This window comes from Esox lucius, chromosome 5 (assembly GCF_011004845.1).
Source record: "Esox lucius isolate fEsoLuc1 chromosome 5, fEsoLuc1.pri, whole genome shotgun sequence".
Lineage (NCBI taxonomy): Eukaryota > Metazoa > Chordata > Actinopteri > Esociformes > Esocidae > Esox > Esox lucius.
In genome coordinates, this window is record NC_047573.1 from 21609722 (window position 1) to 21636899 (window position 27178).

Sequence of the window (27178 nt, forward strand, 5' to 3'; positions counted from 1 at the left end):
CACCTCTCTAGAACCTTTAAAAGCTAAGGAAAATATCCTGTTTTGGCAACAGTTGGGTACTAACCGGAAAAGACTAATGTTTATACAATGAGTGTTGCTCAATTTTCAGTACTTCATGCCAAGTACAATCTCAAACACTGAATGACAATGACATTTCCGTTAGCGATATTACAGTCCGGTGCAATGCCAGCAGCTCCGAGAAGAGGCGCGAGTCTGCACACAAATCTGCTTGAGATGTGTTTAAACAAATTAGCCTTTAACATGAGCCCATAACTAATTAAAACGCCAATCCTATATATCAGTATTTCATATAATTTCTTTAATAACTTTAAAACAGAATACAAATCTTGTCAGTTCCACAAGTAGACTGTAAAAACAGTGTAAAACATATGAAGTAAATTCATAGTTCCAGGTTAAGAAGGAGTCCACTGCTTGACAAAAAACTCAGGTTAACTATTGAGAAACAGTGCAGAGCTCAATGAGCAGTACAGTAAAAACTTTCAGGCACAGTCACCACAGGGGTAGACATCAGCTGTGTGTGTGTGTGCGCGCGCACGTGTGTGCAATAAGAAGTGAGGAAGTAGGTTTGGCCCATGTGCCAGCTTCTCAGCAATCGTAAAACACACAGGCGTAAACATACAACACGCACAAACTGGTTGTAAACAAAAGCTCCTCTGAAAAAGAGTGTTAAAAATGCACTCCGAGCTTTATAGTGATGACTATGGCGTTAGAAAAAGGAAAAGAAGCAAAAGAAGCTGTGTAAAAAGGGCAAAATTCTTGGTCTTTTTTGATGTCCTGAGTATATAAAACAAAAAGGCCAAGAAAATCAAGAAACTAATGAAAACATGAACCGAAACTTTGTTCTCCTTGGTGTAAAAAAATAATAAAAAAAAATAAAAAAAAAAACCAGCAGCACTCCAAGCTTCCAGCTTCTACCCTAAGTCTTGTCAGGCCAGACCGTCAGTGTGGGCGGGGCTTTAATGCAGCTGGTGGACAACCGACCTCATCAGGACAGTAGGCAGGGCTGGTACGTAAGGGGAGGGCTGTATTTGGGTTAGTGTCTATTGGCAGAGTGGTGTACAGTACAGTAGGTAGTCCGTGTGCAGGGTACCGGCAGAGGCCTGTCACTGAAGGCGATGCTGGACCCCAGGGCCGGTTTTATCGCCAGGGCTGATGTCGCGGAACCCTGGGCAGCCTGGAGGGGGATGAGGAGGGGACTGGAGGCCTGGAGCTCATGGAGGCCAGGGAGGCCGAGGCGGCGGCATCCTCTGCCTCTTCCAGCTCCCCCTGGAGCTCCTGGCTGACGCTGGACTGCAGGGCGGCCGGGGTCAGCCACTCCTTGGGCAGGCAGCTCTGCAGGAAGGGCACACAGGAGCTGAAGTAAGCCAGCCGGTTCACCCACCGTGGGATCTCTCTGCCGCACAGGATCTGACACACAGGCAGACAGGAAGAATGCAGAACAGTGAGGCAGGAAGCACTGCACCTGGTGTCCTCCATGTAAAACAGACAGTAAAGAAGAAACTGGTGAATTTTTGGTACAACTACAAATCCCCTGTGAGTAAAAAGATGGATGAACTAAATTACCATTCAAACACTGAATGACTCTTACAGCTGTTAAAGTGAACTCCTAGCAGCGTTTATTCAGGAGGGGCAACTTACTGAGCAGTATAGACCAGATGGTTTGTGACATACTGGAATGTATTCAACTGGACCCTTAGTCATCTGATTTCAGTGTGAATATAGTGTGGCAGTAGGTTTTTCCTACATTTGAGACATCATGCCATTACTTCATTTTCAGCCACTGGCAAAAGGACCATTCATTGTGGGTTTTATTTTTACATCACCCTAAAGAATGGAGTCAAGGCCCTGACAAAATAGATCTGTTTTGCAATGTTACTGGTGACATACTTAGAATTCCCTTCAACATGGAAAAACACAACTAACCCAGTGAATAAAAAAAGTAGCATTTCTTTTAAGCAGTATTATTTTTATCTTTAGTCCTTGTGACATGAAATGGAATCATCCCTCGAGTGGAATTGGCTTCTGGCTGCAAAAAAACAGGTCAGGTCTTACAACAGCAGAACACTCTAGACTGGGAAGAATTCTAATTGCAGGAGCTTTGGTCTGATGTCAATAAAGCAATAATGATCCCAAATTACAAAATGACAGGGTTTCACCACCATGTAGGCTGTCTATAGACAAGGTATAACAGCAATCCAAACGAGGGTTTAGGTTTCCTGGTACCAATTCCAAATGCTTACACTACTAATCCTACTGAAGTGAACAGTTTTTCATTTCCATTTTTTTCCCATATCATCCAATTGTATTTTGCATTGAAGTTACTAATATCCAGACACATGACTTGTGCTACAAATGCAAAACAGGCGGTATGTGCCTGAAACGATTTTGGAAACAGCTCCATGGAAACTAAACCAACACATTGACATCGATCACAGTGTTTCCATTCACTGCCTACGGGGTAAAGAAACCAACTGTGGATGTTCTGTAGGATTTCTGTACAGGAAACAAACAGGTCTGAAATAACACAAGTCTGAGGTCTGCTGCAGCTTTCCACTAGCTAATCCCATTCCTAGTTCTTTCACAGATTCCTTCACTGTGTGGCAAAAATGCTTAATCCCAGGGGGCAATCAGGCGTGGAAAAAATGAAACTCAAACAGATCTTTCCCACACACCCAGGAGGAGAGGGGAACACTGTAGGCTGACTGGTAAATTACTTTACACATCTATTTCTGGTGAAGCAGAACAAGTCCGTGTTCCAATAAATACAGGATTCTAGAACAAGATGACACATCCGACTTAGTCAGAGATGAATATCAAAACGTAATTTGCTTACATTAACACAAACATCATTCACTGAGTAATACTGATGATACCAGACACAATGAGCTAAAGGTTTCACCACTTGGGTAGGGAAAGGCGAAGGGGCTGGTATCACTTATCAGGCATGTCATCAGGGCCACTTCATTTGCCTTTCAAATACAGAGGATTGTTAGTCATCAAAAGACTCTAGAGTATGTCACCTCGCTCTGCGCATGCACGCACGCACGCCTGGGAAAAGCATTTCTGCATATTTCTGTTGGTAAATGATTTCACATCTTCAGTCAAATCAAATATGAAATCTAAGTGGGATGTGAGTGATTAAATAACAATATCCATATGCTTATTTATTGAACGTTTTCCTTCCAAATGATGTTGTACAGAGCATAATTCATGGATCCATTAATAGTGTCCAGGGTCTAAGGCATCTGGAAAACATCACACTAGCCTGGCAGAAACTCTGCACTGCCAAGTATCAAAGGTCAAAGCTTTTATGATGTTTGGGAGATACTTTGCTGCACAGAAACCTGAAAGACTAGCCATCATGGAAGAAACCATAAATTCCGCTCTGGATCAGAGAATTCCAGAAGAGAATGTAGGCTGAACCTGACCTTTTATTTGAGGTTTTGTGTGTACATACAGGTTCACCGTTTAGAAATCACAACAGATTTTTATACACAGTTCATCTATTTTAGGGCACCAAATATATTGGGACAATTGACTTAACACTGGCTCAGTACTAGGGACACTTTATAATGGACCGGAGCAACTCCCTGCTGCAACAACAGGACGCCTGTCCCCCACGAAGAGCACCCAACCTCCCACGGCTACGGCAGACTTGGGTCGTTTTGCAAAGTTTTCCTGTATTCTGTCTCTGCATGTTTTCTACAACAGGCATTACACCAAAATAATGTTCGGAATACATAAGAAAAGATCAGCCACTTCGCCCTTCAAGGCCGCACCTACTAAACTGGACCCGCGAGAGACCAACAATCCAGGAGTCTACAGTGGAAGCAGGACTAAATTCACTGTCTGTCGCATTATTAAATAGTGCAGAGCACTCTCTCGCCCAAGACCGACACCCAGGAGGAAAGGGCATTGTCTCCACAGGCCACCAGAACCTGAGCATGGGTGTGTGCGCGCGAGCACGCGCACTGTAGGTGTTTGGTAGTGGGCGTGTGTCGTATGTGCGTAAGGAGTGTGTGACAGGCCTGGTAGCTGGAGCTGTGTGTCTGGGCATGTAGCAAGGCTCACTAATCCCTCTGCCACCCAGAGGCCGGGCGTAATCACATTCATTATTCAACCGCTCTACCAGTCTGCTCCAATAATGGGCTTGCTGACTCATCTCTTGGTTTCTACTCCAAGCACTCTAACTAACACAAAGTGTTTGGCACCTGTGTGGCCCTGTGTAGCTCAGCTGGTAGAGCATGGTTCAGGGTCTGATTTGCGCCGGTTACCAGTTTAGGTAAAATAAATTACTGGAATTCATTAGGAACTGGAGCCGAAACATAAATGGTCTGTCCCGTAGTGCCTGGGATCCTGTTGTTATTGGGTCAGGCGTACGGCAGGCGGATTAAGGGCAAAAGCACAACACATCCAGGTACCGTGACCGATAACGCTCTGGTGCCTCTGGACAGAGGTGAAGCGCACTTCTAAATGCCACTTCATGTAAAAATAATAATAATAATAAAAAATGTTGTGTACAGTTCAGTCCAAAAGGACCACTATACACAAGTACCAAGAACTACAGGTACAGCTCCGTTGCTGGGTTTGCATAATTTGGTTGAAGTCTTTAGAAGCCTTTATGTGGACTGCTGTTCCACCATCTTGTACAACGGAAGGATTTAAGCCTTTGTCTTTCCTTAAAGTAGGCTTGGGCATGAATAATGTTGGTTTGCGTGCGTGTTGAGAATGTCTCTTACCTCCGACAGAGCTGAGGAGAAGTGGTTACAGTTTTTGTGCATGAGGTGGTAGGCGTTGCCTTTGTACTCCTTGCCCAGCTCCTCCACGATCCGCTCCACATCCTCCTCTGTGAAGTCTGTACTGCCCAGAACAATGGCCTCTCTGACACCAGGAATAGAATCAATACAGAGACATGGTCAATTTTATTCCGATTTTTTCGCAGTATAAGGCTGTGTTTTAGATGTACACTTATGACCCCTCAGTGTAATTTAATACACGCATAATTTCTATGACAAGAATCATCTTTTATCCAAATTTAGTCAGAATTGAGCCAGGGGTCTCTGAGATATCAGACGGGTTAACGAGACTAATCTCTCTGATGTGTGCCAAATGTTCTCACTCAATCTTTGTCCAAAGATGTGGCATACAAAGTGTAGTGCATATGAGTTATTAGATGCCTGAGAAATAGCGTACCATATTTCATGACTTTAGGTAACAGACGTGACATTGCAACATTAGCGTGTTCAATCAAATATCAGTGCTACCATCAGGCAAATCAGCAAAAAAAAAAAAAAAGACAAACATCTGCTCTATTTTGGACCAGGGCCTTTACTTAGAATCAGGCCACTGGGGTCTATTATGAACAATTTCATTTTGTGGGACAACAACAAATTGTTCCTAATCATTATAAATATTAACAAAAAATTATTGCAGAGCTCAAGATTAAAAATGCTATGCAGGAAATCCACAAGTGACAAACCCATCTGTGCAATGACTATAACAAGCAAAGTTTAGTCAATTATAGATAAAGCTCTTTATCTTCCCAGAAGTGACTCAGTCTTATCAAAATGCAGCACTGTGGAGAAGTGGGCCGTGCTGCTACTGCAGTATCTTCTGAAAATAGATTTACAAAGACAGTAGCCTTATCACTGAAGAAGCACTTCCACTACCCAAAGATAAATGTCGGCTTGAGGAAATACACGTGGAAAAAGAGGTCATTATGTGGGGAATGATAAGACAGTTAAGGTTAAGTATTATTACGGTAACATAGCAGTCAATGCAAACTGGAATGTTGTGTTCCACAACGAAAAACTATAAAATTAGAAAAGGACATTTCCTGTAATAAATGTGTTGAACTGGCTAGCTTGTTTTAATGTTTTGAAGTATGTTTTGGTAGTGGTAGCGACTGAATTAGTACTAGTGTATTAGTATTGTTGTTGAAAAAGTATTTACATTAAAAGATCTGTTGGTTAGTCTGAAAACGTTAACGCTTGTTTGTCTAGCTAGAATTACTGTTTGCAGGTAATTTTGTGCTAATAAAATAATATGTATACTAATAATTTATAGAAGTTTATTTTAAGTTAATTTATGGAAGTTAAAATAGCCTAAGTATTTTCAAGAGTAATGATTGGTGAGCTATTTAATGATCATTTCATTTTCTTTTTTAGAAAATCTGAAACCTAAAGGATATAATGTTGGTCTTGTAGCTTACTAGCCACGGACCATAAACATTTAGAATTCTAATCAATGCAATCAAGAACTGCCACCTTAACGTGGTGGAGGGGTTTGAGTACCCGAGTGACCCTAGGAGCTATGTTGTCTGGGGCTATATGCCCCTGGTAGGGTCTCCCAAGGCAAACAGGTCTTAGGCGACGGGTCAGACTAAGAGCGGTTCAAACCCCCCTTAATGATGAAAAAAATTATGAGTACCGTGACGTCGCCCGGTATGGCGCAGCCGGGGCCCCACCCTGGAGCCAGGCCCGGGGTTGGGGCTCGTATGCGAGCGCCTGGTGGCCGGGCCTTCCCCCATGGGGCCCGGCCGGGCTCGGCCCGAACGGGCGACGTGGGGCCGCCCTCCCGTGGGCTCACCACCCACAGGAGGGACCATAAGGGGCCGGTGCGAAGAGGATCGGGCGGAAGGCGAAGGCAGGGGCCTAGACAACCCGATCTCTGGACACGGAAACTAGCTCTAGGGACGTGGAATGTCACTTCGCTGGCGGGGAAGGAGCCTGAGTTAGTGCGTGAGGTTGAGAGGTTCCGATTAGAGGTAGTCGGGATCACCTCTACGCATGGCTTGGGCTCTGGAACCACACTCCTTGAGAGAGGATGGACTCTTCACCACTCTGGAGTTGCCCATGGTGAGAGGCGGCGGGCTGGTGTGGGTTTGCTTATAGCTCCCCAGCTCTGCCGCCATGTGTTGGAGTTTACCCCGGTGAACGAGAGGGTCGTTTCCCTGCGGCTACGGGTCGGGGATAGGTCTCTCACTGTTGTTTGTGCCTACGGGCCGAACGGCAGTGCAGAGTACCCGACCTTCTTGGAGTCTCTGGGAGGGGTGCTGGAAAGTGCTCCGACTGGGGACTCTATTGTTCTACTGGGGGACTTCAACGCCCACGTGGGCAACGACAGTGACACCTGGAGGGGCGTGATTGGGAGGAACGGCCCCCCTGATCTGAACCCGAGTGGTGTTCAGTTATTGGACTTCTGTGCTAGTCACAGTTTGTCCATAACGAACACCATGTTCAAGCATAAGGGTGTCCATCAGTGCACATGGCACCAGGACACCCTAGGCCGCAGGTCGATGATCGACTTTGTTGTCGTCTCATCTGACCTGCGGTCGTATGTCTTGGACACTCGGGTGAAGAGAGGGGCGGAGCTGTCAACTGATCACCACCTGGTAGTGAGTTGGACCCGATGGCGGGGGAGAAAGCTGGACAGACTCGGCAGGCCCAAGCGTACTGTAAGGGTCTGCTGGGAACGTCTGGCCGAGTCTCCTGTCAGAGAGATCTTTAACTCCCACCTCCGGCAGAGCTTCGACTGGATCCCGAGGGAGGCTGGAGATATTGAGTCCGAGTGGACCATGTTCTCCACCGCCATTGTCGAAGCGGCCGCTCGGAGCTGTGGCCGTAAGGTCTCCGGTGCCTGTCGAGGCGGCAATCCCCGAACCCGGTGGTGGACACCGGAAGTAAGGGATGCCGTCAAGCTGAAGAAGGAGTCCTATCAAGCCTGGTTGGCTTGTGGGACTCCTGACGCAGCTGATGGGTACCGACAGGCCAAGCGGGCTGCAGCCCGGGTGGTTGTGGAGGCAAAAACTCGGGCCTGGGAGGAGTTCGGTGAGGCCATGGAGAAGGACTATCGGCTGGCCTCGAAGAGATTCTGGCAAACCATCCGGCGCCTCAGGAGAGGGAAACAGTGCCCTACCAACGCTGTTTACAGTAGAGGTGGGCAGCTGTTGACCTCAACTGAGGATGTCGTCGGGCGGTGGAAGGAATACTTCGAGGATCTCCTCAATCCCGCTGTCACTTCTTCCATTGAGGAAGCAGAGGATGAGGGCTCAGAGGTGGACTCGTCCATCACCCGGGCTGAAGTCACTGAGGTGGTCAAAAAACTCCTCGGTGGCAAGGCACCGGGGGTGGATGAGATCCGCCCTGAGTACCTCAAGTCTCTGGATGTTGTGGGGCTGTCTTGGTTGACACGCCTGTGCAACATCGCGTGGCGGTCGGGGACAGTGCCTCTGGGATGGCAGACCGGGGTGGTGGTCCCTCTTTTTAAGAAGGGGGACCGGAGGGTGTGTTCCAACTATAGGGGGATCACACTTCTCAGCCTCTCCGGGAAAGTCTATGCCAGGGTTCTGTAGAGGAGAATACGGCCGATAGTAGAACCTCGGATTCAGGAGGAACAGTGTGGTTTTTGTCCGGGCCGTGGAACACTGGACCAGCTCTATACCCTCTACGGGGTGTTGGAGGGTTCATGGGAGTTTGCCCAACCAATCCACATGTGTTTTGTGGATTTGGAGAAGGCATTCGACTGTGTCCCTCGCGGCATCTTGTGGAGGGTGCTTGGGGAATATGGGGTCCTGTGTCCTTTGCTAAGGGCTGTCAGGTCCCTGTACGACCGAAGCAGGAGCTTGGTCCGCATTGCCGGCAGCAAGTCAGACTTGTTCCCAGTGCATGTTGGACTCCGGCAGGGCTGCCCTTTGTCACCGGTTCTGTTCGTAATTTTTATGGACAGAATTTCTAGGCGCAGCCAGGGGCCGGAGGGTGTCAGGTTTGGGGATCACACAATTTCGTCTCTGCTTTTTGCAGATGATGTTGTCGTGTTGGCCCCTTCTAACCAGGACATTCAGCATGCGCTGGGACAGTTTGCAGCCGAGTGTGAAGCGGTGGGGATGAAAATCAGTACCTCCAAATCCGAGGCCATGGTCCCCAGTCGGAAAAGGGTGGCTTGCCCACTTCAGGTTGGTGGAGAGTGCCTGCCTCAAGTGGAGGAGTTTAAGTATCTAGGGGTCTTGTTCACGAGTGAGGGAAGGATGGAACGGGAGATTGACAGACGGATCGGTGCAGCTTCTGCAGTAATGCAGTCGATGTATCGGTCTGTCGAAGAAAGAGCTGAGCCGCAAGGCGAAGCTCTCGATTTACCAGTCAATCTACGTTCCTACTCTCACCTATGGTCATGAGCTTTGGGTCATGACCGAAAGGACAAGATCCCGGATACAGGCGGCCGAAATGAGCTTTCTCCGCAGGGTGGCCGGGCGATCCCTTAGAGATAGGGTGAGAAGCTCGGTCACCCGGGAGGAGCTCAGAGTAGAGCCGCTGCTCCTCCACATCGAGAGGGGTCAGCTGAGGTGGCTTGGGCATCTTTTTCGGATGCCTCCGGAACGCCTTCCTGGGAAGGTGTTCCGGTCCCGTCCCACCGGGAGGAGACCCCGGGGAAGACCTAGGACACGCTGGAGGGACTATGTCTCCCAGCTGGCCTGGGAACGCCTCTGTGTCCCCCCGGAAGAGCTGGAGGAAGTGTCTGGGGAGAGGGAAGTCTGGGCATCCCTGCTTAGACTGCTGTCCCCGCGACCCGGCCCCGGATAAGCGGAAGAAGATGGTATGGTATGGTATGGTATCAATGCATTTTTAATTATCATAATTCCAAAAGTATAAATAGTATAAAAAGGAATGTCAAGTTTTGCTTTGCCTTCACCAGCACAACAAATAATAATGAATAATAAAAATGGAAAGGTGTGCATTGCCACAATGACCTGCAATGTGACGATTTAGAGAAGGCAGTAATAGTAAGCATCCCTGGAAACTTCAACTCCCAGTAGCAAATACGCAATACAATCATTAATGCAGTGTTTGTTTCTTCCACTAGCCTAGAGTAGTTCAATATAAAACAAAAACTATGAAATAATACGCAAACAGCATTTGTTTATAATATGTTCCACTCATTGGCAGAGAAACAGCTAAACTAGAGCTTAATCGGATAATACACATAACCATACACTCATACAGCAAACAATCAAAAGCAGCCAAGCACTAACCAGGGGCTTACATGAGTGCACACATTTAAATGACATGCTGTGGTGTATGAAACACGCCAAACACACACACGCGCCCCAGACAGACACACACGTGCCCCAGACAGACACACGCACATGCGTCCCACGCGCACACCTCCCCCCACAACACACACCCTCCCCAACAACATGTGCCCCACACCACACACACATGTCACGCGGCACACACACTTGTAATCTAATAGTGACTTCATAATATTAATGTTATTTAGTAGTCTCCTAAAGAGTCCTACAGGAGGAGGGAAGAAATAATCCCACAGACCATTTTACCATTTTAGAAAACAACATTGTCTCATAATGACTGTTGGAAACCTGGAAAAGGCTAGAACAGCTGCTTTTTGGGCTGGTTGCTAGTCTGTTTGGCTAAGATTTCACTCCTGGAATAATGGTTTGGTAAAGAATGTAATAGCTAAAATTACTATAACAACTCAGACAACAGTAATCTTTACACCAACTGAAGAAAATAATTAGCTATTTGTGTGACCTTCAGGGTCTGTTGAGGCACAAAATCTGTGACTTCTCTGTATTCCAGTGATTGTTGTTACCATTATTAATATCATTCACCAGGTGTTTATAATCTTAAACAGCAAAACAAGAAAATGATCAAGAATACTGTAAGGGAACCAAACATTTCTTCCAAAGTAACAACAGTTCTGGAACAACTTCCAACACATTCTCAGCTCAACCATTCACATGCTTGTATGCTAGCTATTAAAGAAACATACTTTACGGACAGAAACCCTTAGCGCCCCAATGACGCTGCGACACTCACTTGAATTTGAACGTTTCCCCGAGTTCAGTGGCGTCACCCGGCGTTATCTCAAATATCCCTGAGAATGGGTATGGGTGTCCTCCATAAGCAAACTCTGAAAGGTGAGGACATCGATCAGATCACACACAGAAACTCAATTAATCCATACAAAGATTTCTAACCCACGCCAACAATAATAGCAGAGGTGAGTGCTCAAAGGGCAGTTGGAGGTCAGTGTGAGAGGTGGCTGAGGCAGTCTGAGCAAGCCGAGTCACACAGACTTAGTGCTGGAGGGTGCACCTATCTCCCAGCTCTATTGGGAGTGCTGCAGATTCTCTCAGGTTCTCTCAGCTCTGATGCGCTAATCCGACCGTCCACTAGGCTAACTACTGTTACGGCTAATTGGGCCGCTCGCTGCTCTGAAGGCGAGTGAGATACACAACGCATGATCAAGTACACATAACCGTACTGAGTACGGGTATATGGACATGACAGCTAGACAGTTCATTTAAACGTTTACATGTATTAAACAAAGAACCGTTTCCCCTTGACTAATCTTGTTTACACATTTATATTCAGGCTACCTGATGAAGCTTTCATAAAAATACCAAAACCAAAATCCATCAACATAAATATTCTACTCTAGCCACCATGTCAATTTTGGGAAGCCAATTAGTTCAGACACAGAAAATGTGTATACTTAAAGCTTTTTCCAAACTCAATTCACTTGCAAATAAGATTGGTAGCTTCACATGAACAGATAATGAACAACTCCAAATAAGACTGGTAGTACCACATGAACAAATAATGAACAACTCCAAATAAGCGGTATACATAACCTAATATAAATATTTTTTGAGGTCATTTCTGTAAAAGTTTCATAGATGTTTAATTAACTAATATTATTAATTATTATAAAGATTTCCATGATTCAAATATGACAATGCTGATTAGGATAAGATGTGCCTACCTCTCCGACCTTCTTCTTCCATATCAACCAACCAACACACACACTCCGTTCCAGTACTGCAGGCCACCTCCTAATCCCCAAGTCTCAAGGGTTGCTCCTAGGCTCTGGAACTCTCTCCCCAAAACCATCCATGCCTCTGAGACTATCCCCATCTTCCAGCAACGCATAAAGACTCATCTATTCAAAATCACCTACTCCTAGCCATGCCCAATTCCATTCTCTCAATCCTCTTTGTTTTCTCACTGAATGTTTTGTATTTGTTTGTTTCAGTTCCTGTTAATTTTGTACAGTGTCTTCGGGTCCCTGAAAAGCTCTACTAAATATAATGTATTAATAATAGTAATAATAATAATAAATATTATTATTATTATTATTGACAATTCCCTCCATCCCTCCCTCACTCACCAAAATGATCCCCATTCAAAATCATATTTTCCTTAATCCCTAAACATAATTCTAAACCCAACCCCAGTTGTAACTATTATCCTAAACTTAACATATAAACAAAAAACATGAATTTTCCTGGTGGGGACAATTTACATTTCCCTTCTTTTACTATTCTTTTTGACTTTTTCAGAACCTGACTAAAATAATAAAACATTTAAGCAAACTATATAATTGCTGATAATGTAAAAGTATATAATTACATTCATAATCCACAAAATATTTAATTGGGATTTGTTTTCCTGAATCAGCAGAATCAAGGGCAACTGCGCTGGAAATTCCATACCAGGCAGCTGAATTGGATGCTATGAGAAAATACTTAGAAACATACCAGGCAACTGAAGGGAAAGCCATGAGAAAATACTTCAGAGTTGCAACAGGCGGTTTTGTTGAAACCACAGAAACACAGACAAGATGCTGAGCTTCACAGATTAACGCCCCAGTTCCTTCAAGTGAAGCTGTCAGTTCTCATTTCTCCTTCTTTCTCAACAAAGAGGTGGCTGCTGAACAGATCTTTGTTGAAGGACAATCTTCCAACCACGTAGAACAGACAGAAAGACTCGAAGGCTGAGTCTAAAACAAAAGCGTCCTATTCAGGCAAGAATCCATCTGCTCTTGAATAACAGAAACATATCTTTCATGTTGTCTACCTTGAACTGTAAATGGCAAAGTGCAACTGGTTTGTAGCGAGGCTGGCAATTAGCTTACAGACTTTCCTCAGGTGGAGTTCATGTGGCTTGACATAGATATGTGTTTGGGTAGAAGCAGAGACCTACTGCCTAGACAGTGGCCTTGTATAAGTAGATTCAAGCAGACTCAAAAATGAGTAAGCAGATTCAAAAATGTTTGAGTCTCCATGTTAACTTCTATCCTATTTCATTTCTATTATAGTGGAGTTCAGACGAGCAGCACCTGTGAGGGAATCCGTTTACTGGATGGCCTAGCTGCATGGGCAAGCCTTCGTCAGCCGGGCCTAAAGAAAGCGGAAATGGCGACTGCGAAGCAGGTTCTTACCTCTTCCGTAGATCTCGATTCCTGAGTGAAATACGCCAATTCCCAGATTGGTGGTGAACTCGTTGATCCAGTACTAAAGGGAAAAACCAAACAGAAACACAATTGGTCTAGACGGCTGCAGGATGAGGTGTAAATGACAGGCACAGCAGAAAAACCACGGCATAAACATGTATATGTGATGTATTAAAGATGTTAATGTTAAACTGTTACCACTTTCAAATACCAAGGCGATAGAACAGCTTAAAAGCCGTAATTACAGAACGTCATACAAAGCGATGGAACCTCATAGAATGATGCAATCTCATACAAAATGTACACTTTTTTTTCTCAGTTTCTTTTTCATGTCAGTTGAAGGTGTGAATGAAAGGACACCTAAGCGAGGACCTACAGGCTTAGATGCAACTGACGCATCATGAAGTGGATTTCCTCCCGGCACAGAAGACACACAAGTAAGCCCTTTATGAGGTCTAGAATATTTTCTATCACTCCAATCTGAAACGCCGCGGCGGATCTCCGCCCACATGCAACGATAAAGCTGCAGAGGAAGCCAGCAGACCCGATAGAGCAGACTTGACTTGGCGTGTGTGCACGCGCACTATTCTAAATTGTCTCATCCGGGCCGCAACCAGCAGTGGCTGTGTTGTGAGGCTCACCGAGGGGAAACCTATTGAAGCCAGTCGGACACAACTGGCTGGTAATTAAGTCCAGCTGAGCTCATAAATCGTAGCCATGTTGAAACGCAAGCACTTTGAATTGGTTTCTGGCGCAGCGGTGTTCAGCTGCCTCGTACCTTTAGATGATTCTTTAATGAGATGGGTGACGATGAACGGTGGGGGTCTTCGTCACGCAGCGTCCCAGAACTCCTCCAGATCAAACTGATGGAGAGGGCCGTAAGTGAGAACTAGCCTGTCATATTCTGAAGAGGTCTGAAAAGCGCGGTACTGTTAAATGAAACACCTTAACAGGGTTCTGCCAGGAGCCAGGGAAGTCTGAGGGGGAACACATTCATGACCATTTGCCCTGAAACATGTACATTTCACGTGCCCTCTGGGGGTTGAGAGGTAATTGGGGGAGGAGCAGAAGATTGATGTTACCTCACTTGTCATTGATTTTCATTTCTGGACCATTTAGCATAATGCAAGCTTAGTGTTAGACAACACAATCAGAGCATTAACATTTTCATTAGAAAGGTTGGTTTCCCTCAAAGCCTCAGACGCCCTAGACTGTCAGTCCGCATAGCCGACTAATAGCTTCGACACTCTGAACAAAGGTGGGGCGGACAATTGTCATCTATGTAAGGTCTTGTTGATACACCCCGTATCTCCACTGCACAAAGCAGCATCTCTGTACTGACAAACATCAGCGTTTCGTAGACGACGAGCTCAAAGCCATAACTTGAAAACCAAAGTGCCAGAAACCTCTTATCCAAGTAACCATGGAAACCAATAGGTCCATAACCACAATATGCATACATTATGCTACCTCTACGAACTCTCACCCCCTACCCTGGAGACCAGAAGCCTACCCAGTACCTCTTACATTAAGCTACATTTTCCAAGACATATTGAAGAAGTGCTCTTCGAGATGCTAGATTATTTTGTGTGAACTTGCATATATCAATAGCTCAAGAAGCCACTTTCTGTGGTAGGAAATTATTATCCAAACTAAGATAAAACTATTAACCGTTTCCTTCTCTCTCAGCCCATAGTCCCAATTGGACCCAACAACATTGGGGGGAGTAAAAACAGGAGAATTTTGTGGCAGGCCCATGCATCCATCCATGCATTCAGTATAGCCAAATTTCCCCATCAAGTCCTTGACTAATCATGTACCATGTGTCTCTACTAACATATCTCCGTCATCTTCCCATTACACCTGTTGACTGTCAGGTGTGGGAATTGCAGAAGTCATTTGACAATTAGTCAAAGTGCAGCTAGACAGACTTTTCCAGTGTGACAGCATAACTCAGGTGATCAAGCTCGAAAGCTGCAAATTACATGCTTCCACATATTTTCCAGAGAAAATGTTTCTTGAATTATTTTTACTTCAAATCGATTATTACAGAAACTATCCAGACAGATTTTACCGGTTACATTGGTCCATTTTGAAAGGTCTGGAAGCTTATGTCTTGAAGGTTCTGTGAAAGGGGTAATCCACACCGAGACACACAAATCATGAAACTCCTGTCCATTTAATTAATAGCCATGCATGGTTTAAGGTGGATGAGGCCTTAATCTGCACTAGCAAAGCCATTAAAACAATCACCCTACATCCATGCAGCTACAGCAGTGGAGCGCCAGATTAAATTAGATGATTTCAGATGACAACTGATTCAGAAAGAGTGACCAATGCCAATACTGAGGTGTTATCATTGTTTTCAGTGGTTAAAACCACAGGAAAAACCTACAGCTCGGGTTCCAGCTCCAGTTTCAAAATGTTTTTATCCCTACTGACAGAACACTGGTATCTAGTCAACTTTAAGGACGTTCTGGCTGTAGCCGTCTGTTCGGTAGTAATCTGTCAGCGTGGAGTGCCTGAATGCCTCGGACCCAGTCTGCTTTAGCCACATCATATCCAGTCACATGCACTGCCGCTCATGCAGCCTGCCCGAAGACCCCTGGCTCGGCTGGAGGCCTCCACAAAACTGATTGCACTCGGTCCGGTCAGAGCAAGCACGTCACAGAGCAGATAGAAAGACGAACAGAGAATACGTGACATTGGGACTGTAACACCAAACACACACAAAAAAAAGACTGGGAGAATTGCGGTTGTGGCTTTCCAGAGCTTTTGTCTACATTTGTGGGCAGTAGGTCTGAAAATAGTTTTCAGAAACTGCATTCAATAACACTATGTGCAGATAGATTTTTCCGAGCCGTCGGTTCCGCCCTGACAACCTTTTGGATAACGCTGGGTCTCCCTTCTTTCATAACGCAACTTAACATGTGTGTTGCTAAATGTCACTCATTGGCTGGAACTTGAATTGCTAGTAGGCTGGCTCACTTGTCCATAGCTAGCAACACTTTCAGAAAAAGAAAAATAGATAATTGGTAAATTGAGACAGTAACCCAGACATTGGATCTGGTGGTCTATTAGCAGAATTACTCTTCCAACAACTGATGGGCTACTGCTTCCTGACTAATGAAGAAAGGCAATCTGCAATCAAATTCTCTAAAACGACATTGGTAGGGGGCTTATGGGACAGAAAAAAACAATAGATTTTCTGGCAACAGTTTGTGGTTCTTTCAGTCGGCATGCGGACGGCATGCTTCCTCAAAAACCTAAGAGGCCTGGCGTTGTGTTTTGAGACAACACTGAACACTTGACGTTACAGTACCTTTTAATTGTCCCCAGCACAAGGTGCTGAGAAAAAAAGATTTTTGGTGAGGATATTTTTTACTTTTCTTACTGCAGTAACCACTGCCAACCGATACCTCTGTTCTGAAGAGGGGAAAGTAGGCTAACATCTCAGAGAGGACGTTCTGTGCTCCCCAAGGCTTCAAAACGCATTGATGCACTGCACTCAGGATGTTCAAACAAAGGCCCTTGTGAAACTAACCGGCAACAAGCAATTACACAGTGCAATTTGTCCATGCATACTGTAATGTTAAGTGCAGATTTAAATAGATAAGTCCCATCATGAGTTATTGTAATAGAAAACACCTAGATTATATACATCCTGCTTGACATCTTTTGTCATACAAATTGACTACAGCCTTACTTAGAGTACAAGCCTCATTTCAGTTCTGCCAATATGCAGGAAAATATGTAAATTCTTTCCTTGTGACATTAGCACAAAAGGTTAACAACAAATTATCGCATCTCCCAATTTCTACTGTCGCAGAGGTAGACCGAGGTAATGTTGTCAGATGCAGGTGCACTTAGTCACTGGTCATGTTAAATGCACTGCTCAGGATAAGCTCTTTGGCCCCCGGGAAGAGAATCAAAAGGAGAACTTGAATTTGCCCTTTGAGAATGTCTGCCACCAGGCATCACATTCTGTTTACATAGGGTTAACTGCTACATCTCAGCCCAAAACCACAAAAAGTCCAACACCACAATTAGAGTGGGTGGTCAGTCAACCTTGCCCACTGAAAAAGGGCAAAGGAGAAATAGTTCCTAAATCAGATGACTGAAAGGACAGTTGAGCTCTCATTTACATGCTACCTAAATTGAATCTAACAGCTACTGGCCTAGTCGGAGACACAAATTAAGTCAAAATAAGGTAGCCAATTAAACAGAGTTCGGTCCTCTCTTTACAGGAGCAAATAAAAACTAATTTGAGACACTTAAAGGGTATGTACAACACAACGTAATCAAACACTCAGTACAGTTCCCAATGCAAAAGGTACACCTGTCTATTTATTAATTAAGGGTGTGTGAAATCATAAAGAGAAATACAAAAAAGGAACCATATTGTATATCCCTGTGACGGGCGTAACTATGGCCACAGTTAACCAAGGCAGAAATAATAATCGGTACAGATACAGATATTGATCTTCAACCAGTTCACTAATTTAGTAACTTGTTTTAAGTGACGTCTCATTAAGCCAAAACCATGATATTCAAGGTAGTAATTTCAAGATGATTTACATTAGGGAGCATAGAGAACAGCATGTACTCAGTCCTTCGCATTTAGCACTAATTCCAAGAGTAATTTCTATAATGCTGGATAATCGGAATTTAAACGAGAACAGTCTTAGTTAACATAAGGTTCACTATAAAAATGCAAGAGGGGGTCATCTCAGAATTTAAGGGGGATATAGAGGAACCTCAAGGTCTAATTGTGGGTTACTAATTTTACTCATGTCTATACAGCCTTCTGGCAGTAGCTTTTTGTTTTTGTGGTCAGTGGTAGGTTGCACAGAAATATTCTGCAGCACACAAATAGTAAGTGAACGTGATGTCCTTCTCTGCCAGTCACACGTCCCATATAAGGAAAAAGACATATTAGTAAAAACCCAGCCAAACTATGTTTCTGGCACATTTATTCATTTTGCATGCCACACAGTCAAGCCATTTACTGTGCTTGGGTTTTGGCTTTTTTTTTTAGATTTTTTTTTTTTTTTTTTTTACATCAAGTGTTGACTAGCCTAGTTTATAAAAGGTGTCAAATTGACTAAAAGGTCGGTTCTGGCTTCCAAAAAAGTAGACATTTCACACTGAAAGCCTTAGCTGTTGCTCCAGGCACAAAGACTACACACATCACACTAACCACTCTGCCTTAGCTGTGAAATAAGATTCTTATCCCTCTGCCCCCAATTACTTCAAAGCTTATTAAAGGCATCCTTCACAGCAGAGAGGTTGGCCTCCCAGTCCTGCGATTATAAGTAGACCTGTCTAGGACTGCGCTAATGTGATTCCAAGTGGGGCTTGAGAGCGGTCTATCCAGGGAAATGTCCTCCCAACACTGAACAAACAAGTCTGGTTGAAGCTGCAATCATGAAGCAGGCATGGAGGTTTCCTGGCAAGAACAACTGCAAGCTGGTCTGCCATTTTGTATTCAGCACATGCATGTAAACGGCTGGCCTACAGGCAAAAAATAACCCAAGTCTATCCATATCATCCTCAGGGTACAAGTGAATTGAACATGTTTCCAGAATCCCCACTTCACATGTTTGCAGGGACACTTCAATGCAATCAATGGGCATTGTGAATGCTCTCTCCCCCGCTAATCCTAATCCCGGCTCATTTTGGCAAGGCACACAGTATCACCACAAACAGGTGGTGCTCAAATAATTCCTACTTAACCAAGGTTGCAAAAACATTCAGCACTTCCAGGGAAACCTGGCTATTCATTAAATACGATACGTACTTGAGTTTTGAGCCTTTTTATTAGATTAAATGTTGGCTAATTGAAAAAGCCAATTAAATAATCATTGTGCCCATCATAAAACACAGGATCTATGTCAGCATTCACCATTTGTGATAAAATGTAGATGGAGAGGAAAATGTGACTAAAGATGCAAGAGCTGTTACATGCTCACAAGCAATTTATTGGCAGTGGCATTGTGACTGAGAATTTCACGCATCGGAGGGAATCAATTTTCATCCGTAGTCCACAGATAAAGTATGAGTGAAAAGAATGAGGGAAAAGAATGAATGAGACACACACGTACACATTAAAACCAGCCCCAGGCTTTCCACAGGCCAGACAAAGACGGCACTTTCCATAGACCAGCCGAAGACGGCACTTTCCATAGACCAGCCGAAGACGGCACTTTCCATAGACCAGCCGAAGACGGCACTTTCCATAGACCAGCCGAAGACGGCACTTTCCATAGACCAGCCGAAGACGGCACTTTCAGGATTTGGTTTACCAGTAAAAGGCAACAGGGAAATGAGTAAGTCTCGGAGATCTCAAGAAAGCAGGGGTCTCAAGTAATTTTGTGTCACCACCGAATCGATTGCTATCGTGTAGGGATTCACAACCACAGAAGCCCCTGAAATGGTCTTACCTGAAATACCTAAAGGCCCTGGGCCTTAACTGATATGGTAAAAAAATTTAACATTTTTAAAAATATACTATGCTCTTTGGCCTTTTTCAAAATTAAATTTATTTTACCTTATTCATGTAACAGGCCTTGTTATAATAACCTCACTCACAATTAGATTTCACATTCACACCAACACAGCCGCTATACTCACTTTCATTATTGGCTGATCAACTGAACAAAGTTTTGAAATATATATATTTTCTTATCTTTAAAAATTATATATATAAAGGGATTTAGATGGAACAATGATTGAACATTTGAGGTCATTCACGCACCATAGCTGCCATACCAAAACAACTACACTGAAGTGCCAGAATAACTGACACAGACAAGCACATACACTCACCTAAAGGATTATTAGGAACACCATACTAATACTGTGTTTGACCCCCTTACGCCTTCAGAACTGACTTAATTCTATGTGGCATTGATTCAACAAGGTCCTGAAAGCATTCTTTAGAAATGTTGGCCCATATTGATAGGATAGCATCTTGCAGTTGGAGATTTGTGGGATGCACACCCAGGGCACGAAGCTCCCGTTCCACCACATCCCAAAGATGCTCTATTGGGTTGAGATCTGGTGACTGTGGGGGCCATTTCAGTACAGTGAACTCATTGTCATGTTCAAGAAACCAATTTGAAATGATTCCAGCTTTGTGACATGGTGCATTTTGCTGCTGGAAGTAGCCATCAGAGGATGGGTACATGGAGGTCATAAAGGGATGGACATGGTCAGAAACAATGCTCAGGTAGGCTGTGGCATTTAAACAATGCCCAATTGGTACTAAGGGGCCTAAAGTGTGCCAAGAAAACATCCCCCACACCATTACACCATCACCACCAGCCTGCACAGTGGTAACAAGGCATGATGGATCCATGTACTCATTCCGTTTACGCCAAATTCTGACTCTACCATCTGAATGTCTCAACAAAAATCGAGACTCATCAGACCAGGCAACATTCTTCCAGTCTTCAACTGTCCAATTTTGGTGAGCTTGTGGAAATTGTAGCCTCTTTTTCCTATTTGTAGTGGAGATGAGTGGTACCCAGTGGGGTCTTCTGCTGTTGTAGCCCATCCGCCTCAAGGTTGTGCGTGTTGTGGCTTCACAAATGCTTTGCTGCATACCTCGGTTGTAACGAGTGGTTATTTCAGTCAAAGTTGCTCATCTATCAGCTTGAATCAGGTGGCCCATTCTCCTCTGACCTCTAGCATCAACAAGGCATTTTCGCCCACAGGACTGCCGCATACTGGATGTTTTTCCCTTTTCACACCATTCTATGTAAACCCCTAGAAATGGTTGTGCGTGAAAATCCCAGTAACTGAGCAGATTGTGAAATACTCAGAGCGGCCCGTCTGGCACCAACATCCATGCCACACTCAAAAATGCTTAAATCACCTTTCTTTCCCATTCTGACATTCAGTTTAGAGTTCAGGAGATTGTCTTGACCAGGACCACACCCCTAAATGCATTGAAGCAACTGCCATGTGATTGGTTGATTACATAATTGCATTAATGAGAAATTTAACAGGTGTTCCTAATAATCCTTTAGGTGAGTGTACAATAATTGGTTGCATCTGCCAGTGCATATATAAAGCGATAGACATCTGTACAAGCATCTAGAACAGTTTCCTCCGTGAGAATCTTCTACACGGTTTAATAGCTGGGGCTCATGAGATCAAGCATTTCGGAGGCAGAGGAGAAGTTTGGATGTTCACATACTACCATTTCAAGGGTGTACCGTGAATACAAGAACTCTGGCGAAACACTTCACTTACGTCCGCAGTGTGTCCGTAAAAAGACTGTGGAAGAACATGACCAGCGTTGGCTGGCAAGAATCAATAGGCGTGCAACACTTCCTAATGCATTTTTTGCTAGTTAATCATTTAGGGTGGAGATGAAGGAGTGGTATAGGTGTGTACAAATGTAGTAATTTAGAGGGACATACACTTGCTGTCAGGGTTAGGTGCATTGCTCAAGGGCCCAAGAACAGATTGTTTACCTTGTCTGCATTGAGATTTGAACAAGCAAGCTTTCTGTTACTGGCACAATATTTGGGCAGAGCTGAGCATTCTTGTTGGTTCCCAGTCGCTACTTTCTTCCTAATAAGATGAACCATTCACCCCGGCACAGTCATTTCATTGTAAGTATTAGTCTGTATATAAAGTACCAGTCAAAGGTTTGGACACACTTCACTAGAATGGGTAAATGTCCAAACTTTTGTAATTCCATATATTGCTACCTTCATTTACTTCCTCTGTAAATGGCGTCATGGAGGTGATGTCGTTGCCGATGTTTAACTGACTAACTGCTGATAATTATTCACATAAAATAAATGCATATTTTAATTCCACAGAGCCCGGCGCAGGCCAAACATTTTGAACCCTACATGAAACACTGTAATACTTGACTGTGGTGTACCAATCCGCAATTCCATCTGGGTCAGAGAGTAAAAGTGACTGTATTATAATGCTATAGGCTGTGGAACCTTCTGAACTTTACAATTGGTTTTAAAGATTCTCCAAGCTGTTACAGTATTTTTCAATGTTATTCAATGTTTTCCTAACCTTAAAATAACATCAGAGTATTTATGCATAGCCAACAGCTGAATTCCATGACTTCAGATTGTGCAATGAAACTAGGACTGTAAAGCCTGTTACACAACTGCACACAGCAAGCCTGAATATTAACTAATGTGAAGTCCACGGAAAGTATGTTTGTAGGAAAGGGGATACATTTAATCACAACTGAGCCCTTATAGTGCCAAAATTGCGTGTCCATCTCTCCAGACCACATGAGAAACCAACAGGTTTTACAGCCTTTAGAAATCAGCCAAGCCTAAATGAGTGCATGGTAATCACACCATATTCTTCATTCCATAAAGGAGGAAACTGGAAACACTGTCCATCTAAACTACCTTTCCTATTTGATCCATTGGCTCTTATTAGATTTCTGGGTCACAGCTTATAAATGTTGACCGGTAACGGTTGACATACGTCGAACACTTTGAAAGTTCCACGAATCTCATATAATGAGGTCGTTTACTATGGAGTACTAAGGCTACTATAAAAGCCTGGCTCAGCTGGAGGCTTTTACCAAGTAAGTGAAATCCATACCGTTTAGATGTTCACACAGGCTACCAACCCCCACGCAGAGGCTCACAACATTCACAACGTACAAACAGGCACATATCAATGAGCTTATAACGTCTGTGGAACATGGATGCAGCAGGATATGCACAGCAGATGAGCACATTAGTTTATAGCTTTTATTTTATTTCTTTTTGGCAAATGGTGAACGAAAAAGACAGAAGGCCAATGGAACTGTCGTCTAATCATACATCAGCCCCCGCTGTGGCTTCAGAGCACTATCAGACAATGTCTACTGCTAATGATCACCTACTCGGATGGTGTGTGTGTTACACATGGCAAGACAGCAGGATACACATGTGAGACGTCAGAGGCACGATAATGCCCATACAGCCAGTCATGTGGCATGCACATCTTTGTCCAGAGGTGGCTAATGATCTGCGAGAAGAGAAGACTGATCATGCCTTCTTCGGCTAGCATGACAGATCTGTAGGCTTCTCAATGTCAGCCCTGCCTGACAGCATTGTGCACACAAATCAAATTTGCTGCGAGCCAACTCACCAAAAACATCTAGCAAATAAACTAAGTGCTTTATAGAAGCAAATATTGAATAAGCTAATGTTGTTTCATCTTTTCCAATATACCTAAAAAAGTTATTAGGATGTGTAAATAATGGCATTTTCTGAAGAAACATAAAAGAAAACAATTGTTCAAATCAAGCCATCAGCACATCTTTAGGTTACCCTTCAGTTGCCCCGTCATAGAAAGCTAATGCAAAACCCACTAAATCCATTAGATTTACACAGTCGTGTAATTAATGGTGTAAGCTACCCTGTAAGGGATTTGACTGATGGGCATTTTGCTTTTTGTCTGTAGCCAGTACACAGACACAGTACTAGTCAAAGGTTTGGACCCAATTACCCATGGGTATGTATCCAAAACTTCGACTGGCACTCCATGTAAATATAGAAATATTGTTGAGCGCATTGGTACAGAGTAGCCATGTCCCCTTGGGTTTGCCCAGCTGCGACAGCCTTCAATGAGGTCCACAATAAAAAACAAGACTTTAGACGTTGCTCTTATGAGCGTTTATTCTATGTGCATCTGTTGCCAGGCATTTTAAGTGTTCAAATAAAAATGAAGTCGGTTAAATTGAAGGATAAGCTGCAGAACCAGCCCAGGCCTAGAAGCACATGAGCGATTTGGCCACTTGGACAGGGCAGCACCGAACTCATTCAGTGTCAGATTACATCACTTCAAAGGGAGAGGTGGTGTCAGGTTGCAGACATCTAAAACACTGCATTCATTCAGTCTATTTTAAAAGCATTGGTCAATCCATTTACCCTTCATTCAATGTACTGACTTGAAGTCAGGGAGACAAAATCCATCAGAAAATAGCCTAGAGCTTGGAAACACCGTCACAGCCAATTAAAGTAGCCCACGATTGGGCTATTCCGCTCCTATTTTAAATGCATTTACTGATTTCTTCATGATACCTGTAGGGAGATGAGTCTCTGCTGTTTAGCCTTGACATTAGTGTCTCTTGCTATAATTCTTGTGAAACTATGTTGAATTCCAGAAGTCACTAATATTTGGGCATGCACACAGATGAAAGCTAGCTATTATTTAATATTGCAGTTGTGTATCAGTCATTAAAATATGAAGTATTTTCTCTGGTGATATGCATAGCATGTGACGAATTCATTTAGCAAATTCATGTTGCATGCCTTGTTGCGCTGGACCAATTGGCGGCTTTTACACAAACAGAATCATTGAAAAGCAAACCCTACATCCCCATGGCCACATGGACATGAAAACCGAATTTGTCTGTTACATTCCTGGTCAAACTATTCAATGGGGCTCTGGTGAGTAGGGTTTTAAAATGCAATCACATCACACAATTTTACAATTTATTAAATATTTTAAATAGACTAGCTGGTATTTGCTGGTAAAAAAAAATGGATGTGAAAAGGTGTTTTGCGGTCATTTGAGAATTGATGAGGAAGCCATACTGGTGGGTGGTAACATTTGTATTCATTCTCAGCAGGCATGTTACGGTGTTATGAATTGCTCTTGAGACGCATTATAGCTTATGAGTCTCACTGTATCGACTTCCTAAGGAAGCGCCTCCAATGGTGTGGTCGTAAGGTCAGTAAGTTTACACTCACGTGTTGACCCAGGACAAATGCCTTAGAGGCACAGAAGTCTAAAAGAAAGGCTTGCTGTAAAATCCTTTGGGAGTCTTCGCAATCAGGTGAAACTGATGTGTTAAAAGGGAATTAGAGTAAATCACTTTGGAAAACCATCACTGCTTGAGATGATTCAGTTACAAAGTCAAGGCATTTTCCCCATTGTATTTAGAGCCTCAAGTGACACTGGGAGTTGTATGCAGATACTATGGCATAAAATGCAAATCCGCCAGCAAATATTCTCTATGTTGTTGCCACACACAAATGTGATAAACAAGTCAGGAAGCAATTTACCCATCTAACAAACACCATGCCTGAATAACCTTGATAAGCACACTGGGTTTTCATTGCTTTATGGGTAAACAGAAATGTTAAACAGGCCTGAAAATGTCTGAAACAAGCAAACCACAGCTATTCAACCTAAAACTACAGAATGTAGGAACTCAAGCACCACAATAAGAGGATGGGGATATGAGACTCCAAAAGCATCTGTTATTGCCAGATTGCAAGGAGGTTTTGTTTGGCTAATGACTTCATTGATTGGAAGACCTTTGCATTCCTACTTTAGTAGTTAGCTCCTTCAAATAGTAGATAAAACCACAACCTGGCCCTGATTCAATTGCTTTAGGGTGAGCCTTAGAATGAACAGATGTATAGGTCATTCACATCAACCGAAAAACGTCTGACACTAAAATGTGTATTTTAATAAGAAATGTATTGATAACGATACGTGAGGCGCCGGCTTAATTGGTGTCCGAGAGAATTAACATGACCATTAAAAGTTCCTAAAATGAAAGTCAAACAATTCTCCAGCCGATCCTTACCAGATACTGATTGGCCTCGGTGCTACATTCTGGGACGACATGTTTACTATTACCTTGTTTTGGAAGGTGAGGTTAAGGTCCAACATTTGGAGGGAAGCATAGCTACACATAAATGCACATTCTAAAGCTCCAAATACAGACATTTAATTTAGGCTGTTCATTCATAGAATACAACGCTAACTTAACTGTCTTTTAAAGGCCTGCAATTTACCAATGTAGGGAATATATCCATTCTAATCAGTAAGAAGCGTATTTACATATATTTTTTAAGATAGTATCATAATTAAGCTTTTGGGAAGATGCGAATCCAAGAGAAACAACTGCTGGTCCACTGTCACTCTACAGCACTGTAGTCAGATTATTGCCTTTACTGTTCATCTTACTGACATACACATACAGTAGCTAATCAGACCCTTGCCTTGGCCATTCTTTTGCAAACATGGCTGATTAAGAATTGGCTATATATATTTTTTTTAAATAGTCGATATTTGGGGGGTAAAAACAAATATCCTGGACAGCAACCTAGTTTTTTGTTAGTTTAGGAGTTAACCTTACTATGGGCATAGCGCCGGATCTCCCAAATGCTCCTCTATCCACGAATATGGTTAGCTGGATAGCTAGCTCGAAGTATAGCAAACGTTAGTTGCCAATTAAATAACATTACAGGTAAACGAATAATTGCTAGTTGGTGTATTTTGTCTCGTGTTTTTCCAACTATTTTGAAAATGATTTATGTAGCTACCTTGCTGGATAACTTACCATATCATAGACGTTCAAAATAATCGGCTCGTTTGCCATCACTGGCATCAGGAATTTCTTCGGATCCTGGTGCACTTTCGCCAGTTTGCTTCAATCCACACACACAAGTCGCTTTAATTATTTGTCGTACTGATATCGGTGTACTATAATCGCACCTTAACTTAGTCGTACCAACAGGCAAATGATGCCTACAGTTCCGCAAGTAGTTCACCACGAGAGCACCGCATCCGAAAGCTTTGTCCAAATGTTATCCGTAAGCGAACAGCTGGGCACGGCAGTCCGCAAGCTAACGTTATTGAATCCAGCTAGCGATGAAAGGTAAGAAAGTGATTATATTATGAACTAAATTACTATTCATACACAAAAATACATCCATTCAAATAAACCAAAAGATGTGAACTATAAATTGAATATTATTATCGCACAAAAAAGGTTAAACCGAAAATAAACGAAATTCTCAGGTAACGGTGTTTCCACTCCAGAGCTTTAGCGCGAAGCGCTTTCGAGCTAAATCAAATTACTCATAGCTGATGAGTTTGACAGGATCGGCGATCCATTAAT

At 43.5% G+C, this 27178-nt stretch overlaps 1 protein-coding gene across 3 annotated transcripts; it reads right to left on the minus strand.

The window, feature by feature from the left end:
- desi2 (desumoylating isopeptidase 2) lies at positions 1-27108 on the minus strand. Of its 3 annotated transcripts, none has more exons than XM_020046199.2 (6): positions 26618-27108; positions 14054-14138; positions 13264-13336; positions 10857-10950; positions 4761-4902; positions 1-1353 (listed from the first exon to the last, which is right to left on the minus strand). In XM_020046199.2, the coding sequence occupies exons 1-6, from the start codon at positions 26623-26625 to the stop codon at positions 1159-1161; spliced, it is 597 nt and encodes a 198-aa protein (XP_019901758.1). In that variant the 5' UTR covers positions 26626-27108; the 3' UTR covers positions 1-1158. The 3 variants fall into 3 exon arrangements, with proteins under 3 accessions (XP_019901758.1, XP_019901757.1, XP_010887049.1); XM_020046198.2 differs by having other exon boundaries at positions 3-1428; XM_010888747.4 differs by lacking the exon at positions 14054-14138 and having other exon boundaries at positions 5-1428.
- Positions 27109-27178: the final 70 nt, after the last annotated feature.